This window comes from Lycorma delicatula, chromosome 7 (genome assembly GCF_047948215.1).
Source record: "Lycorma delicatula isolate Av1 chromosome 7, ASM4794821v1, whole genome shotgun sequence".
In the NCBI taxonomy this organism is placed as follows: Eukaryota; Metazoa; Arthropoda; class Insecta; order Hemiptera; family Fulgoridae; genus Lycorma; species Lycorma delicatula.
Window position 1 is genome coordinate 3,168,874 of NC_134461.1, and position 17,343 is coordinate 3,186,216.

General features: G+C 37.2%; 1 protein-coding gene across 1 annotated transcript in view; it reads left to right on the forward strand.

Annotated features, from left to right (window-relative positions):
• Window positions 1–17,343, forward strand: part of Sply (Sphingosine-1-phosphate lyase) — a 91,835-nt gene that overhangs the window by 30,264 nt on the left and 44,228 nt on the right. Inside the window, exon 3 of the mRNA XM_075370723.1 lies at window positions 13,755–13,970. Within this exon, the coding sequence (XP_075226838.1) occupies window positions 13,755–13,970 (216 nt within the window). The remainder of the gene's footprint in view (window positions 1–13,754; window positions 13,971–17,343) is intronic.

A 17,343-nucleotide genomic window follows, 5' to 3' on the forward strand; every position in this document is an offset into this window, starting at 1 on the left:
CCAAGCTTTAACTCTCGGTTTTGCAATCACCTTATCCAATTTACGTTCGTTAGTAACCAGTTGGAAGTCTATTCTGTTTCGTACGTTTTCCAAGGACTTGCCGTACACCGCGTTGTTCATCAACTTAAAAAAGTCCTTTTCAAAACTGTTTCGTGCTTGTGCACGCTTTTCAGTATTGAAGTCGATGTACGGTTTCAACCAAGGCGATTGGTAGAATTCCAGAACTCTGTGAACGTTTTTCATTTTCAGTCCTAGTCGAGTATACAACTTTAGGTTTCTGTAATGTAAAACGTATTTTTGTTTGTCGTACAATGTTGTCATTAATTTCTTTACGGGACATCTCTTTATGTCTTTCAAATAGGGGGACAACATATCATCGGTTGGTACTAACCGTTCTGGTGCGAGAGGGTAATCCTTGTGACGATCGTGCAATTCTTGTGGATACTCAAGATCCACTTCCAAGATGTAGCCCTTTTCACCACGATCGTCAACGCTGTTAATATCGAGATTGTCAATCTCTTCAGTACTCAACCACCTAAATTTAGCGTGTGGTAAGGGCTCAACCATGGCTGTTCCGTAAAGGTTGTTGCAATCGTAATATTGAACCCAGGATGTGGGTTCGGATGGGTCATACTGATCTGGAATGTTTGGATTGTTCGCCTTGGCGTGTCTGGTTGAAATCATGGCTACACCGCCTCGTGTACCTTTTTCGACAAACAGATGCATATCTATGTCGGTCAGCAGTTCCAATTTTTGTTGGGTAAATTTTAACATGGCATTCCACGTGAAATGAGGGGTGGAGTAAAAGTGACAGGGGTCCAAACCGTAATATTGCATAGACGTACTTCGGAAATTTTCAAAGACGTCTGCCAACAATAATACGTCGCCAAGAAGATAAAGATCGTGGTAATCGCCTAACGTATTGCAGTCAAACGTTTCCCACACGTTTTGAGCGTGGACGTAATCATCGTCCGTTATGTTCTCTCTTCTTAGCGTACTGTAAAATGCCATCTGCGGTGGAAGTTGGGTTTCGAAAAACTTGTTTATATGGGTCATGTACTCGTACGGGTAAACGCCTTTACGGATTAAACAATCTCTTTTCTCGGGTAGCGGGTAACAGTTTGTGAGACGTTTAAATACGGTGTCTTTGTCCTGACAATCTTTTACTAGATTTTCCACAAGTTTTTCGAGTGACGACGAAAGAAATTGTAAAGAGTCCAAGAACCTCAACGGACCGACGGACAGTGACTGTAATCGCTCGGACGTGTTGGCGATACAGTTTATTTTTACATCGTCCTTATATTTTCCCAAAGCTTGAACTATATGATGGCTATCGTAACCGCGGAGGTTATGAAAAAATACTGGGATATGCTCGGTGCGCTTACAATTTAAATTGCACTCGTTATGACATGCACCGAGAAACCGTCCTGTGGTATGCGAGTGATGACGTACACGGTCATCGGTCAACTCACAATGACAAAGAAAACACTCGGTAGCCCTTTGAAATGTTTCAGTGTTTTCGGGAGTCATCACCATCGGTTTTTCGGTGATCATAATTTGGTGCAATCTATCGGCGTGACCGAGCAATTCATCCAGCATCTTTTCAACGATATTTTCACCATCGGTTCTCGCTCGGTAGACTACAGGACCTTCACAAATCTCCCCTTCTTCGTCGACGATTACATAAGCGTAACCGGACGGAAGATGATGGGCTACCTTATCGGTAAAACTAGTGTTGGGTTTAGGGGTGGCAGTGTCCATCGGATGTACAAATGATTCAAAGTCTGCATACACCGTATACGGAACGCGTAGTGTGGACGAGTAGTCCCTAAACTTCATCACACATTCCTTTTCTTTAGTGGGATCGGGTATTCTTATCCTTTGTGCACCGTTCGCTTACACTCGATCAAATGTTGGTTTAAGTTTTGTGTAGCGACAAGTGGGTCTGATGAACTGAAACGGTGCAGACAATACGGACAATATTGACTGCTGCATCGACTCTTTGTTAGACCCGAAAGGAGACGAGATAGTCCGTTCATACCGGGTTTGGTATTTATAAGGCAATAATGGAATTTATCTCTTGTCTCCCCTGCAAGCAGCAATAGGTGTATGCAGTGGGTACGATCGCGGTTTTCGGTAACACGCACCGGGTACACGCGATCGTTATCTTCCTCATAGCCGTAGACATTGATGCTTATTGTGGGGTTCAACACCTCGAAGCGATCAATGTCTTTTACCTTTACTGAATATGATATCCCGTTCATGTTAATTTCATGTTCAAAGCGTGCATACCAACTCTGACGATAGTTACGACCTGGTTGGTCATGCAGGTATGCTAGTACGGACCATAGGAAACATTTTTCATCATGCGGATTTTTTACATTAACTATTGCCTCTCTTTTTACAAGTTTTTTTGGTGTTTTTATAAATGAACTAGAGGCACCGTGCAGCGGACGGTAACGGATAATGTTTAAATCAATATAAATTATTTTATTCATTACCCACCCGCTGCCGTTGTTGATGAATTTGGTTAGTGTCTCTATAATTTTCTCTACAGATTCTACCCATGATTCTTCAACAACGTCGGTGTTATCGTCCAAATTTATCACCGTTTTGGTTTTTCCATGCAAGTACAAATTTGTGAATGTTGTTTCTACTCCGTCTTCGAGTTGTGTCCGCTTCATCAATTCAACATTTGCTGCAACGTACCTGTACAAACAGAATAATTATAGTACATATTGACTACTTTAAAAAAAAACAAAAAAAACAGTACATTTACAAAAAAATATTAACGTCTTTTTTAATTACCATTTTATGTTTCCATCAAAGCGTCTGCCTTCTTCCTTCAAACAGTTCAGGATGTTCTTCTGATACCGTAGAAGGGTTGAAAGGAGATACATCTCCTCAGAGTCAGACAGGTCCCATCGAAGACGGATGACGTTGTTATTTATTGCATGGATAACTACCGGTGATACCATTTCAATTTTTTTTGTAATATCTGAAACAAATTAAAATAACATATATCGTAACATTGTTTTTTTTGTGTGTTTCAGTGAATAACAGAAGAAGACATTTTTTTCATTATATATATCATTTATTTTATTTGTTTAAAAGTATTTTTTATTGTATTTATTTTAATTATTTAAAAGTATTTTTTATTGTATTTATTTTAATTGTTTAAAAGTATTTTTTTAAAATTTATAAAGTATGTTTTTATCGTATTTATTTTTTTAGATTTAATTAAATAATTTATTTGATTTGATTTGATTGAAAGTTATTTGATAATACCATACTGTTCCATTAGTATTTATTTTTTTTATTTAATTAAAGTAAAACTTACCTTGCTAATTAAGATGAAAATGTAATGATCTCTCTCCGATCGATGTATTCACTTTCAATAACAGATTGCGAATGATGAAATCACACAAATTTTTTCACTTATATACAAACACAATCGGATTTAACCGGTTACAACAACTCAAGACACGTTTGTATTAATGACCCGATAATTATAGAAAAAAAACATTTTCCTTTTACAGATCCAGACGCAACCGGATTTAACCGGTTACAACAACTCAAGTCACTTTTGTATTAGTGACCCGATAATAATAAAAAAAAAAATTCTTTATCGCATCCGCTCTTATTAGAGACGACGTTCGAGTTCGCACGTACGCACTAACGGCTAGTGCGCATGCGCCGATTCGAATTCCAACGCTGCGATTGGTCAATCGGACAACTTCAGACCACGTCGGTCCCACAATTCTTCAGTCGAGCGCCGCATCTCGCACGGTAAACACGTCTGCGTCACTCCGCTGACGCACGCACGCAAACACACGCGCAGCAGACACCGCCGCCACCGCCTCCCGGTGCACGATCCACGACGAGAACCTCTCTCCGTCGCGGTAACGCCTCCCGACGCCATCGCCTGGACGACCAGGATCATCCTCGAGGTACGTCTATATTCACTTGTGTGTGTATATATATATATGTGTGTGTGCGCGCGTGCGTGTGTGTGTTTGTGTGTGTGTGTGTGTGTGTACAGACTGATGTGACGTTAAAATTCACAGCTTACGTAGAACATTTTTCACTCATTACATCAGGGAGTCACCGCAGCCGATTGGTTTAAGGCGTCAGTCGGTCGCGTCCCGTCATGACCGGGTTCGAATCCTCTAGCCGACAGATTTTTTTTCACTTTAAATATTATTTATTTATTTAATTCAAATCGACCGCCACACAACAGTGATACCAACCTTTGAAATATTTCTTCAATATATAAACATGTCAACAAAAAATAAATCAAGTTGGCAACACTGACTCACTATCGACATAAAATAAATCAAGTTGGCAACACTGACGGGGCTCCGGCGTCAATGACGTTTCCAAGATGGCGGACGGCAGCCATCTTGGAATCCAAGATGGCGGACAGCCGCCATCTTGGAATGACGTCATTTTTTGACGCCGTACCCCTATTTCCGTACTACTGACAGTCTTCGGCGAAAGCCTGGTCCCCTGACCCCTTCTGGGAATGTCAGTCCCAGAAATTCGTCAAATAACAGTTTCCACAGTATGGGACCAAGAACGGATTCCTGCGGGCTTGCCCTGGTGACGGACCTTTTCACATTCAGGTGCGTATCTCTAAACAGTGCCGTACGGTTAGACAAATAGTCACACACTACGGCCTGCAGGACTACGGGAACATTTCGGCGTTCCAATAGAGAACAGAACTCCAACACAAGGAGGAAATGCTTGCTGTATGTCAATAAAAATTGCCAAAATATATTTACAGTCGGCTGTTAAGTTGGTCAATCCCCGCTACCTTTCCCAGTGCCTCTTGCGCGCGGTACGCTAAGATCAGAGGACCACTACTTTTTCCCGGGTTTCTTCCTGCGTTTGACAGACTGCGCCTTTCCAACCCTGTATGGCAGCCGCACGCTCTTGCCGCAGCCTTTTGTGATCCAAGCCCCTTAGGTTATAGCGAATCTGGAGCTCTTGAACCGCCACCGTAAGCGATGACATAGGTTATAAGCCAATGATCACTCATACTGGCCTCGGGCCAGACAGTCTAACTACTTGTACACCTAAGTAGATCGCCGTCATCATGTTTACGTCGATGTAACTTCCCCCAGTTCGGAAGAGAAAGTCAGCGGTTGAGTGACTTTCAAGAGTGTAGAGGTTCCTGGCTTCAATGAACTGTGCGAGACTAGAGCCTCTGGGATCAAGTCATGCGACCCCGGTGCGCACTCCCGACCCCTGGGTACCTGAGTACGAAACTCATCTCCCGCGTTGGGCCGAATGTATGGCACCCCCATCTAGCGAACGCCACTACCAATTCGCCGGTCATGCTTCATCAAAGTTTAGCCGTCGTCTCGAAACAAAATGCAAGATATACTCGCCACCAAAAACTAATGATTCTACATTTACGTGGCTGGGTTGGAAAGGTAGCCAGCCTAAACTCAAAAAACAAGGATAGTGCCCTAACTTTACTCTAGGAAGAGAGACGCCGTTGCCCAGCGGAGACCACGTGGAGGTACCTCTCAGCATGACCAGAGACTTGGAAAAACTTCCCCAGGGGCTCATAACTAGCCGAGCCCTCTCGAGAGCGAGCACGGATAGCTTCGGAGTCCCAGACAGGAAGGAAGAAAAATAGAAAAGATAGAATATGTGTAAATGTTACCAGGCCGGTAAAGTGTATTTAGGTGTACATGCAAACTATAATAATTTTTTTGTGTGTTATTCCGGCCTGGGGAAGAGTGTAATGTTAGCTACGCGGAGTATCACCGGACTAGCGAACTAGCCCGACTAGTGAAGTTTGTGCATGTCCGTGTAAAGTGTATGTGTGTATTCCGCGTAGGTATGTTATACCACCTCAGCGTCCAGGGCCAGAAGTCGTCTGTATTGCGGACACCCAACCTGTCGTCCACTTCGGAACATCCTGCGTCCGGCATGCCTTAGCGGTAGTGCTAAAACTAAAAAAATTATAAAATTAGTTACTTAACCTAACTTACATACTAAAGAAGACAGGCCAGGTCCAACTGCGTAGGATACCTAATTCGCGGACGAACTCTGTGAAGATCCTACACGCTGCCTTACTGCCCACCATATCACGGGTCTGTCCGAAGTCGACTCCTATACCGCTGTATTTTCTACGAGTGTGTTCTCTCACTACCCCATATTTCACACAGTCAAATAGCACATGGGCGATAGACTATTCGAGTCCGCATTCGACGCAGAGTGGACTCTCTTTGAGACCGAGGTCAAACAATTTCTTATTAAAATCATCATGGCCGGTAAGGAATCGGGATGTATAATGATCCCGATCCTGCCACTTGAACTTCATTCTATCCGCGACATTAGGGAAAAAACCATACGTTACTCGACCGGTGTTCGCAACATCCCGGCGAGCCTGCCACGTTTGTAGTGTCAGTTCTCGCTGTTCCTTACGAACCGAGTTCTTTTCTTCACCTCTCTTAACTCGCTTATATATTTCCGCACTTTCAATGACCAATAAGTCAGCAGGGATTACCCAGAAAGAACTGGCAGTGCAGCTGTTGAAGTCGTTTTATACGACTTGCAAACGGCGATGAGAGCAAGGCGCTGGGCACGCAAAAGCTTCTCCCGGTGAAGCCTCTTCTCCGCTAAATCACTCCAGCCGTGTAACGCATACGTTAGTATCGCTTCGAATACCGCACGGTAAATCACCCGACACGCCCGGACTCCCAGGCCCCACTCTCTATTGCAGACACTCTTCAATTTTGTTAGGGAATTAACAGCGTTATTACACAGATATTCTACATCGAGGGAGAAGCTACATTCCTCCCCGATCCAGATACCAAGGTACTTTACTTTATTCGCGTACGGTATCGGAATACCATCCTTTTGTACGATCCGATGTACCGAAAGGGATTTTGTCTTTTTTAGGCCGATCAATTTACTTTTCTCAGGTGAGAACTGGAGCTTAGCCTCGTAGCCCCAGTTCAGACTACGTATAGGGCACTACATGCCCTGGCCTCAGTTTCGGCTCTAATGTCGCCTTCTACAAGCAAGAATATGTCATCCGCGTACGCGATGCTTGTGCATCCCTCACCGAGATCCGACGTTAACAATTTATTGATGATCACGTTCCAGAAGAACGGCCCGAGGACAGACCCCTGCGGACAACCCTTCGTTGGCTCTTTATCCAGTGTTTCACCCCCGACGGTCAACCGGACCTTTCTACCCTGAAAATAATCCACAATCAGCTCATAAATATCTCGCGGACATCCAACGCCTAGCAGGCCGTCCTAGATAGACGGCCACCAGGCGTTGTCAAACGCGCCCCCGGAGCCCTATCACAAACGAAGCTGATTGCGTCCGCTGTTCCGACACCGCGCCTAAAGCCAAATTGCCGATCCCTGAGCGCCCCTCGAGCCCGGAAGAGCTCATCGAGACGGCTGGAAATCAGACGCTCGAGCACTTTCCCAAGCACTGGAAGGAACGTTATCGGTCTATACGATTTCACGACTGCCCTGTCCAAGTCAAGAGACTTAAGAATCAGCCGGAGATCGCCTACATTCCATTCCGAAGGGAAGACACCCCTACGTAAACAGTCATTATAAAGACGGACCAAGAAGTCCCGCAGTCTACCCCACGATCTTTTGACAAGCTCACCGGTGCTTCCGTCAACCCCCGGCGCTTTCTTGTTAGGTAAGGCGACAACCGCCTGTTTTACCTCATTTAAATTCCAATCCCCGACAGGGTCAGAGCAGCGATCCGTATTACAGACCGCCACTCTGAGCTCTCGATGGAAGTCCCCGTCTGTGAGCTGCTCGTCCGCTGGCAGCAAGGCTTGAAGCGCGTAGGACGTGGTACTACTCGCATCAACCGTGAATTCATTACCCTCCCGGAGGGTTGTACACACTTCCGGCCCTTATACATTTCGTTAGACTACCAAGCAAAAGATTTTACAGTCCCTCGTGCACGCGGCATCGAGGCTTCAGCTATCTCAATCAGCCGCTGCTGGATACGCGTCACCGAGTTCGGGAGAATACCGTCCTCATCCCGGTCGATAGCTTGTAGCAGTTCGTCGAACTTTCGCCAGTCCGCTTTTCAGGTGAGAAGCCTCCCCTCAACCGAGGGAGCGACTCTTACACCAGGTCCCAAGGAATATTCAAACATGATCATCCGGTGATCGCTAAACTGTTCAGGATATACCCTCCGGTTACTAATTTTGCCCGACGCTACATTATTGCACAAAGTCACATCAATATTGGCACTACCTCGCAAGGTCTCGAAGGTACGAAACCTGGAAGGCCGATTCAGAACATTGAGACCCGACTCGATGATTACTTCCTCATATGCCCTACCTTCTTCAGTTCCCCTATCCCTATACTAGCGATAACTAAATATTTTTTTTGTATTTTTTTTTTTTTTTTACACTACATATTCCTAATTTTCTTAATAAGATATAATATGACAATTCTAAATTATTTGGACTTCTATTCTTTTTTAAGTAGATTTCATAAGAAAGCTACCTAAAAAATGTAATGCCATTATGTACCGTTATTCGACTTCCAGAAAATTTTGACATATCTTCCTGTTTCATCCCCCAGACCCAAAAACCACACTCGGTTCATGTTTATGCATACATATATATGTATATATTTCACTTTCTTGTGGACACGATAACTGCCGTAATTTTCTGCCAATCGCTTTCAAATTGATACATAGAATATAACAATTAAAGATTTCTGTCATGGTAGTTAATGGGAAAAATTGGACCGTGCGAGTGATAAATGGGGAGCTTTTTCGAAAAAAACAAAATATCGCTATAACTTTCTTATTAAGTAAAATATCGAATTCGTTTAAATTACTATTACTATTATTCTTTGGATAAGGGCCTAAAACTTATCTAAGTAAAATTTTTTGATATCACCAACCATTGGTCCAGGGGGTGGAAAAATGGGGTTTCAAAGACAAAAAAAATCATACCTCCCTTAATAGGCTCAGTATCAAATCAGCTTCAAGTGGTTGTTAGTTCTCTAAACGTTACCTGAAACCTTGGTCTGCAACAATTTTTGATACAACTAACACTTACAGCAAGGGATGACTAAAATGTGGCTGGAATTGTAACAAGATGGGGTTTGTCGTATATGCTAAACATGTGAAATGTTTCTCACGTGCAACCATTATCGTCTTAAGTAAATTTGAAGTTTTTCTAACTTTAAGGTGGGAATCTTTTTTATCCCCTACTTAGCATCGGTGAAATTTAACTCTGCCTTCCGGTGTGCCGAATGGGATTTTTTTTTGTCTTCAGTCATTTGACTGGTTTGATGCAGCTCTCCAAGATTCTCTATCTAGTGCCAGTAGTTTCATTTTGGTATACCCCCTACATCCTACATCCCCAATAATTTGTTTTACATATTCCAAACACTGCCTGCCTGTACAATTTTTCCCATCTACCTGTCCCTCCAATATCAAAGCGAATATTCCAGGATACTTTAATATGTGGCACATAAGTCTGTCTCTTCTTTTAACTCTTTCTTCTCGGCCTCTCGGCTACGGCCCCGTACTGCAAACTTGCATTGCATTACCGATTGTTTTTTCAGCAAGAGTAGTGTTCTACGTTCTCATCGCCGGGGCTGTACAACGATCGGTGGCGTTTGGTCAACCTACGTTGCTGCCGAATGTTACACAAAACAGAGGCGTAGTGTGTTGCGGTAGTGCCACAGTCGGCTAAATTAGGACGTTTCCTTTGTGTGTTGGTGTCCCTATTTCGTAGTTCGTGCGGGCAAGGAAATTTTAGGTCCTCTGGCAGGTTCCTAAAGCGATTTCGCTCTAACCTCGTCGGTGGTCATACATTAGGAGCGTTTTAGCTTTTGACTGTTCGAGCGGAGTTGTGTAAGGACAGACAGCCGTACTCAGACTACATTTGCGGACGCTCACCTGATTTTCTGTCTGGTGGGAGGTTCTTACAAGCTGTAAACGTAGTGCCTGGCGTTGCAGCTGGTGTAGGTTTTCTTTTAGCGGCATGGAGCGGCAATCTGGAGGGTATAGCCTGGACGACTTGGTAGGTTTCGCCAAGAACTTGGTAGCCGTTGACCCTTTCGCACCGGGAAGGTCGATCAGGCAGGTCGCCGCCAAGGCCGCGGGTTCCGGCTAAAGATCCCGTGGTCTGCGCGGGGGAAGTACCCCTGCCCGTGTTCAAGTGGTATTGCACGAAAAACCTGCGGTAGCTCCTGCTTCGAGTTGTGCAGGGAAGGCGGTAGCTGGAACTGCACGAGAAGAACACGGTGTCGAGGGCGAGCCAGGTTGGAAAACTGGCGTCCTCTGGCGAAATCGAGGGTGGCTGATGACAGTGGTGTGGTGGTCTACTCTGAGCGGGTCGCCTAGGGGAAGTCTGTAAAAGTGAACTCCAGGTCCAAGAGTTTAGGGCAGATCAAGGAGATGCGGGCCGCATGGTCCAAAATCTCCTCAAAGAAGGTGTCGTGTATTTTGTCAGCTTGACTCGTACCTGTCTGAATGTAGCTCAATGGATGTTGAGCTGACGTTAAAATGTGAGGGCCTCCAGGGCGCTAACCGTTCCTTAGATTAATTCGTTGATCGGCTGTCGGGCAAGGTGGAACAGGAGGTGGAAAGAGTCAGGGACTTCAAACCGGGAACAAGGAGGGTCCTAGGTGAGATCCACACTTCTTTGAAACGGGTGGAGGAGAAGGTAAAAAAGCCTCTCGCTAACAACCGCACCTGGGCCTAAGCGGGTTAGTTCCCCGCCACCAATCCAGGCGCCGGCTAACAAAATTAAGCAGACCACCGTTAAGGTGGTGCCAGTAACGCCTGGTCTGGGGGCTTCGTCTGCGGTGACAGAGCTTTTAATTTGCGTATTAATTTCAAGTAAATTAATACTTTAATTTTCAAGTCGCAGTATTACATTTCAAATGAGATAGGGTGAGTCGAGTGCGCTATTGTAGTTACAACAGCTTACGCTTCTATCTAATTGATTGATCTATAATTTTTGAGCTTCATTTGGAGAGTTCTCTGCCTGACAAAGAAAACAACTTTTCTGAAATTTTTCAGAAATATGTTTTTTTCATCGTATTCATTTAGCAATTCAGTATATTTAGACCCCACTATTTCCAACATGTCAATACCGTCACTATAATTTAATCTGTCTAACTCTGCAAAATAAGTGCTTGTCTCAGCAATGACCGCAATCATTTGAAGTGAATCTTCATCCGGTGACATTTCTTCAGATTTGGGAAGAGGAAGTAAAATCACCGTGAATTTGGCATAATCATAATAAGCTTAATTTACATTTACCAGTTTGTATATAAACCTTTTTGAATCCAAGATGGATTCACCTTGTTGAATCCATCTTCATTAGTTATGAACTATAGCAGGTAAATATATTTTGTATCAGTTGTTCATGTAAAAAAAAAAAAATCAGTAAATAGTTGTCACGATCAACTAAAGTAAATATTGATAGCTATTAAAATAAATCTGATATAGAAATTTAAATGGTTCATCATTTTCAAAATTTATGTGTTCATTCATAAGTGTATGCTTCTTATGTTGTATAGTTTCCGTTAAAAACTATAAGTATTTTTGAAAATCGTTAGCAGTTTAAAACATACAATAATTTTTACTATTGTGGTCATTAATAGCTTTATCTGTTTCTTAATATAGTTTAAATTCTGTTAAACTACCTATTGCATAATAAAAACCTAAAAATAAAATACTAAAATAATGAAAATTGTATATGAATTTAACATGAGTACTGCTTACTATCTGTTGCATTTTTTATAAGATAATTTCCTTCAAACGCTATCTGATGGTTTATCAGATTGAAATTTTGTTTGTATTTATAAATGTAATATTTTTCTAGTATATTTATTTTATGTAATTTTTATTATTTTCTAATATTTTTAAATCTGTGTTTATATCAGAAATAGAATTTTATTGTTTATTAAATGGTCTGCCATATTAGATAAACCTAATTTCTTATGTTTGTAATTTTTGTAATGGTATAAATTTCACAGAGATTCTTTTTTTATTATTATTTTTGTTTTTTTAAATATTCTATTTTGTGGTTATTACATTGATTGCTGGATTAAATATTCTTTTATTGTAAATTTTGGTGATATTATTAGTGTATAATTACTTTATGTATATTTTTTTACTCTTTTGTGTTTTATTATTTATTGGTGTTAAGGTAATTATATTTTCATTGAGTTTTGATGGTTGTTTTTTTTTATAAATGTAGGTTGAAGTGATCTTAATTAAACCGATCTAAAGTACTAATACTTTCTAATTTAGTACAAATACTTACTTTCAATCTTTACTTTACAAGTACTTTAATTTATAATACTTATAAAAAACAACTTTCAAAACACAATAACAAAGTAACTAAAATAATTACCTTACAACGAATAAATAAGATACAAAAGAGTAAAAAAAATATACATCAAATATTTATACATTGGTAATATCATTGAAAAATTACTAAAAATTACATTAAAGAAATATTTAAACCGGGTAGAAACCTAATAACCACAAAATAAAATATTTAAAAAACAAAATTAATAATAATCATAAAATAGTCTGTGTGGAATTTATAAAATTAAAGGTAATGATTGTGATGATATTTACATAGAAAAAAAAATGGATCCTTTAAAACTAGATTTCTTGAACATTATAGAAATTACAAAAATATAAAATAGGTTTATCTAATATGGCAGACCATCTAATAAACATTAAGCATTCTATTTCTGATAAAATTTAGAAATATTAAAAAAGTTAATATAGATGGACATAAAATTAAATATATTAAAAAAAATGTTACATATACAAAACTACAAACAAAATTTGAGTTTGATAGACCATCAGGCAATGTTTGAGGGAAATTGTCTTATAAAAATGCAACATGTTGCGGCACTTGATTAAATTAATAAGAAATTCTCATTATTTAAATATTTTTATTTTTAGATTTTTATTATGCAGTAACAAAATTATTTCAATCATGACTGAGGATGCAGTATCCCGTGAAAGTACTTTTGTGAAAAATTAAGGTAAGATACCTTATCTCATTATTCTGCACCAGGTAGTTTATTTAACAGAGTTTGAATATAATTTAACAGTAAGAGAAATAATATAAATCGTAAAAAGATTAACTTAAACCTAAATAATTAATATAGTGTTGCATATATTTCTGTCGCTTTGTACTCATTTTTTTTTCTAATGGAATTAACAAAGTATTTATTTCTTTTGTATCCTTTCAACATATATTTTATTTATGATCTATAAAATATCATTACCGTTCTATTTCGCTGTAAATATAATTTGTTTTAATTATAACTAATTAAAACAAATTAACTCTACTTCATTATTATGTGTATGCTTTATATATCGTGCATTGAATGAACAGACAAATTTTAAATATGATAAATTATTTAAATCAGCAAACCTATTTTAAATATTATCAATGTTTACACCAGTTATTCATAACAAATACCAATTTTTTATCTGTTAACACTGGTAACCCACAATCGGATGTTGATATAGTATTTTATAACTGATGATTAACCTGTCGATTTTAAAACCTTATTATGTTACATTGATATTCGATTATCACTTGCTTATTTTGTTTATATTTTGGTCGGTTGCTTCAACACATCATTTGCAAATCTGTGAATAAAAGGATATTATTACAAGTTTTTGAATTCACTTTACTGAAAATTTAAAAAGGAATTGTATGTTTTATTAATTTTTTGATTTGTTTGTAGATTTAAAGGACAGATCAAAACAATTTGTATTTTCATTAGTCAAAAAATTACCATGGGTCGCCAGAGAACTAGATAAGGAGCTGAAAAAGATTAATTGTGAGTTTGAAAACGATATAATAAAAAGAAATAAAGGTCGACCTTATATCACTGAATTGCCGAAAAACAGTTTGACATCGGAGGAAATATTAATATTGGTTAAAGATTATGTGTCGCTTGGTACGTCTTTATTTAGTTTACTTTGAACATATAAAATATTTTTCATTCTTCTTCTTTTTTTTTTATATAAGTTACCCAACAGAGCATATGTACATAATGTAAAGTTTAAGTTAACGGTTTAAAAAATGGTAAGACATTTTTAGCTAGTAGTTCAGCAATAAAGTTTGAATTATTAATAGATAAAATTAAAAATTTTCCCTAGAACAGATTGATGAATGATATATATGTAAGAATTGATTTGTATTGTAGGATTTTAATTCTATTTTAAACTTTTATTAAGTGCTCACTAGCAATGATTATGCACTTTTCCTGATTAGAAAACTATATTTCTAATCAAGAAAGTTTTCAGTAAAAGATATGTGCTCTATATTGAAAATAATTATCATATGTATTTAAACTTTTTTATTTTTAAGGAATTCTGGGATTGTTACTATTTAAAATTAATTTTAAACTTTGTCACAAATCTGATTATATCTAGTATTTGAAATCCTTTAAAACTAAGCTGATTTCCTTAAAATTCAAAACATAGGATCTTTTATAATACTAAACATGAATTTGGAATCAAATTATACCTTCTACTTTATGGAAATAATGACCATGAATAGCCAGTTGATTAAAATTTAATATCTATAACGGTTTATTCTAATACATTTGAATTTATAGCCAGATTGTAGCCATTGTTGATTGTTGTATTAATAATTGTAATTGTTACATCTTACTTATTTTGTTATCTGCTGTTTGCATCTAAATCTCTTTCCTCTGTTCTACTTTTTATATACTTATAATTTTCTTTGTATACCAGATTAATTTATTTCGCTTAACTTGAGGTACAATTTACTAATCTCTTATCTGTATGATAAATATGAAGACTGACTTTATGACCACAGAGCTCATCATTATAAATTCTTTAAAATTTTTCTGTAGGACATGTTTGATTTATTTTCATATTATGAGGGGCAGTCAAGAAGCTATTTGCATTTTATCAGGTTTCTTTTCCAAAACGAATATTTTGATGAAATTGTTGGCAAAACTGCTTGTATTTTTGTTTCCTCAATCGTGGAATGCTTTTGCACAGATTAGGAATGATTAATTTGTTACTAGCCTTACTTGCATTGTAAGCAACATTTGAATTAGAAGCAGCAGGTTTTTTACAGGCACCCTATTGAAATTCATTGCCACTTGCGTGAAATATTTGGTAACAAAAAATTTTCACACCAGACAAAGTGATGTGAATTGTTAAAAAATGAGTTCATGGATGGGTTATTCAATGTCGGGTAACATAAAATGCATTCAAAAAAGTTTTGTTCACCAATAGGCAACAATTTTTGGAGTGTGAAAAGAAAAATAACGTTTTGGAAAAATTGTTCCATACTGTTGGATTTTTTTTATGCTAGTAGAGTGTTTTTGACTGCACCTCATGCTAGGATTTTATCATCCTGTATGGTGTTACTTCAGATGTCCTGGGAATAAAAATAATAACTTTTAGATTCTAAAAACTAAGAATATCTTTTCTGTAATCGTCAAACTTCTGTGCTTTTAAATAGCTTGCTCTGATTGATTTCAGAGATGACCTGCTTGAAAATTGGATACTTTTCCCTTATTTAGTTATAAAAATTTTAAAAAGCTTAAACGTATAAAGTTTGTTATTCATGAATTGATTCCCCAAAACCTTTAAACAAGCCTATTCATACATTTTTTAAATGAATTTACAACAATGAGAGGTTGTAAAGTGCTTTATGTTTCATTGTCATTTGTCAGCTTGTTTTTTTATGTGTGCTTTATGTAAGAAAATATAGCTTCAGTATCTAAAAAATAAGTATTATAGTATAAAAATATTGTGCGTTATTAGAAAATTTTAGGGAGCAAATAACAGAACGTTTATTTGGCTAATTTCCAAGTGCTAGTAATTCCTGAACGATAGTAACCAAACTTAATTAACCTGATGAAGTGAAAACAGAAAATTACGGATTGTAAATCTGTTTCTATTTTTCTCAAAAATATCTGAATTCATGAAATATATAAATATCATAATAAGAATAAAACTATTTTTATTTGATTTAAAATAATCGTTACTTTTATCTTTTGTTAAAACTGCTTATTTAAAAAAAATAAAACATCATAATGATTTTTTTGTGGATTACTCACCGTTATAAGAGAAATTATCAGTTAATGCTAAATCACATTTTATTATCCAGTTTTTTAAAAAAGTCTAAACACTTTTTAGTTTCTAATCTATTTGATTATTATATATTGGTAGAATATGGAATTTTCTATTTATGAAATTCGATCACTGTTTCTTTATAAATCCTATTATTTTACTATTATTTCGATTATTTACAGCAGTATATTTGATTGTTCATTTTTATAGTCTTGAACGAAGAATTTCGATGAGTTTGGTGCCATGAGATTGAAAAATTTATGTTGTTCATATTTGTTTTCTTATATGAATTTGATTTTATGATAAAAAGTATTCAAAAATTTAAATAAAAGTTCAATTTTATTGAAAATAATAGAAACTGAAATATTTTCTCTATCAACGATAAGAGATAAATTATTTTACAAAGTTTATTGTGACTTGACAATAAATCTTATTTTCTTATTAATTAAGATAATTTTTTTTCAGCTAATAAACCATAACATAACTTTTTTTGCTCAAAACTTGTCAGATATTAAGTAATTGTTAAACTAATTTCTATGATAAGGCTAGAAGTTCTGCTATTACTGATTTAAAATTGCAGTTTTTTTAAAAACTGCTTTAAAGTCTATTGTTTCAAATATTGGAATATTTGTGAACAATCTATTATCAAAAGAATCTATTATATTTTTAAAGTATGACTAAATGCTTTATTATTTTATTTTTTTATTTTGACATATCTATCATAATAAGTAATTTTACATAGTTTTTATCCTACACTATATAAAACAATGCACCTCATCTTTTTGACTGATTGTGTACTGCAAGTATTTGTTTGCTATCTGTAAAGCATTTGATTCACAGTAATGATTTGCACAGACCCTTTAGGGTAGCCTATAAACAGTTACTGACATGCACTCTACGCATGATGTTCTCCGTGACATTGTGATCAATATTTAATATAGCTTAAATTTTAATGCTTTCACTGCTTATTAGTTTTTGGTTCTTTTCTCTATGAGTACATAAATGCCCAAAACAATTTTTAATACTGTTTTTATCTTTTAAATTATTTTTAAAATATTATAACTATAGCCTGTATTTATTTTTTATTTTTTCAAGTATTGTATAGTGTTAGTTCTAACAAATTTTGGTAGAAAACAATTAAAATAGAAAATGTAGGAAAAAGCATATAGTAGTGAAATATTCTCATAAAGTTTTAAGTCGATCACATGCAATAAA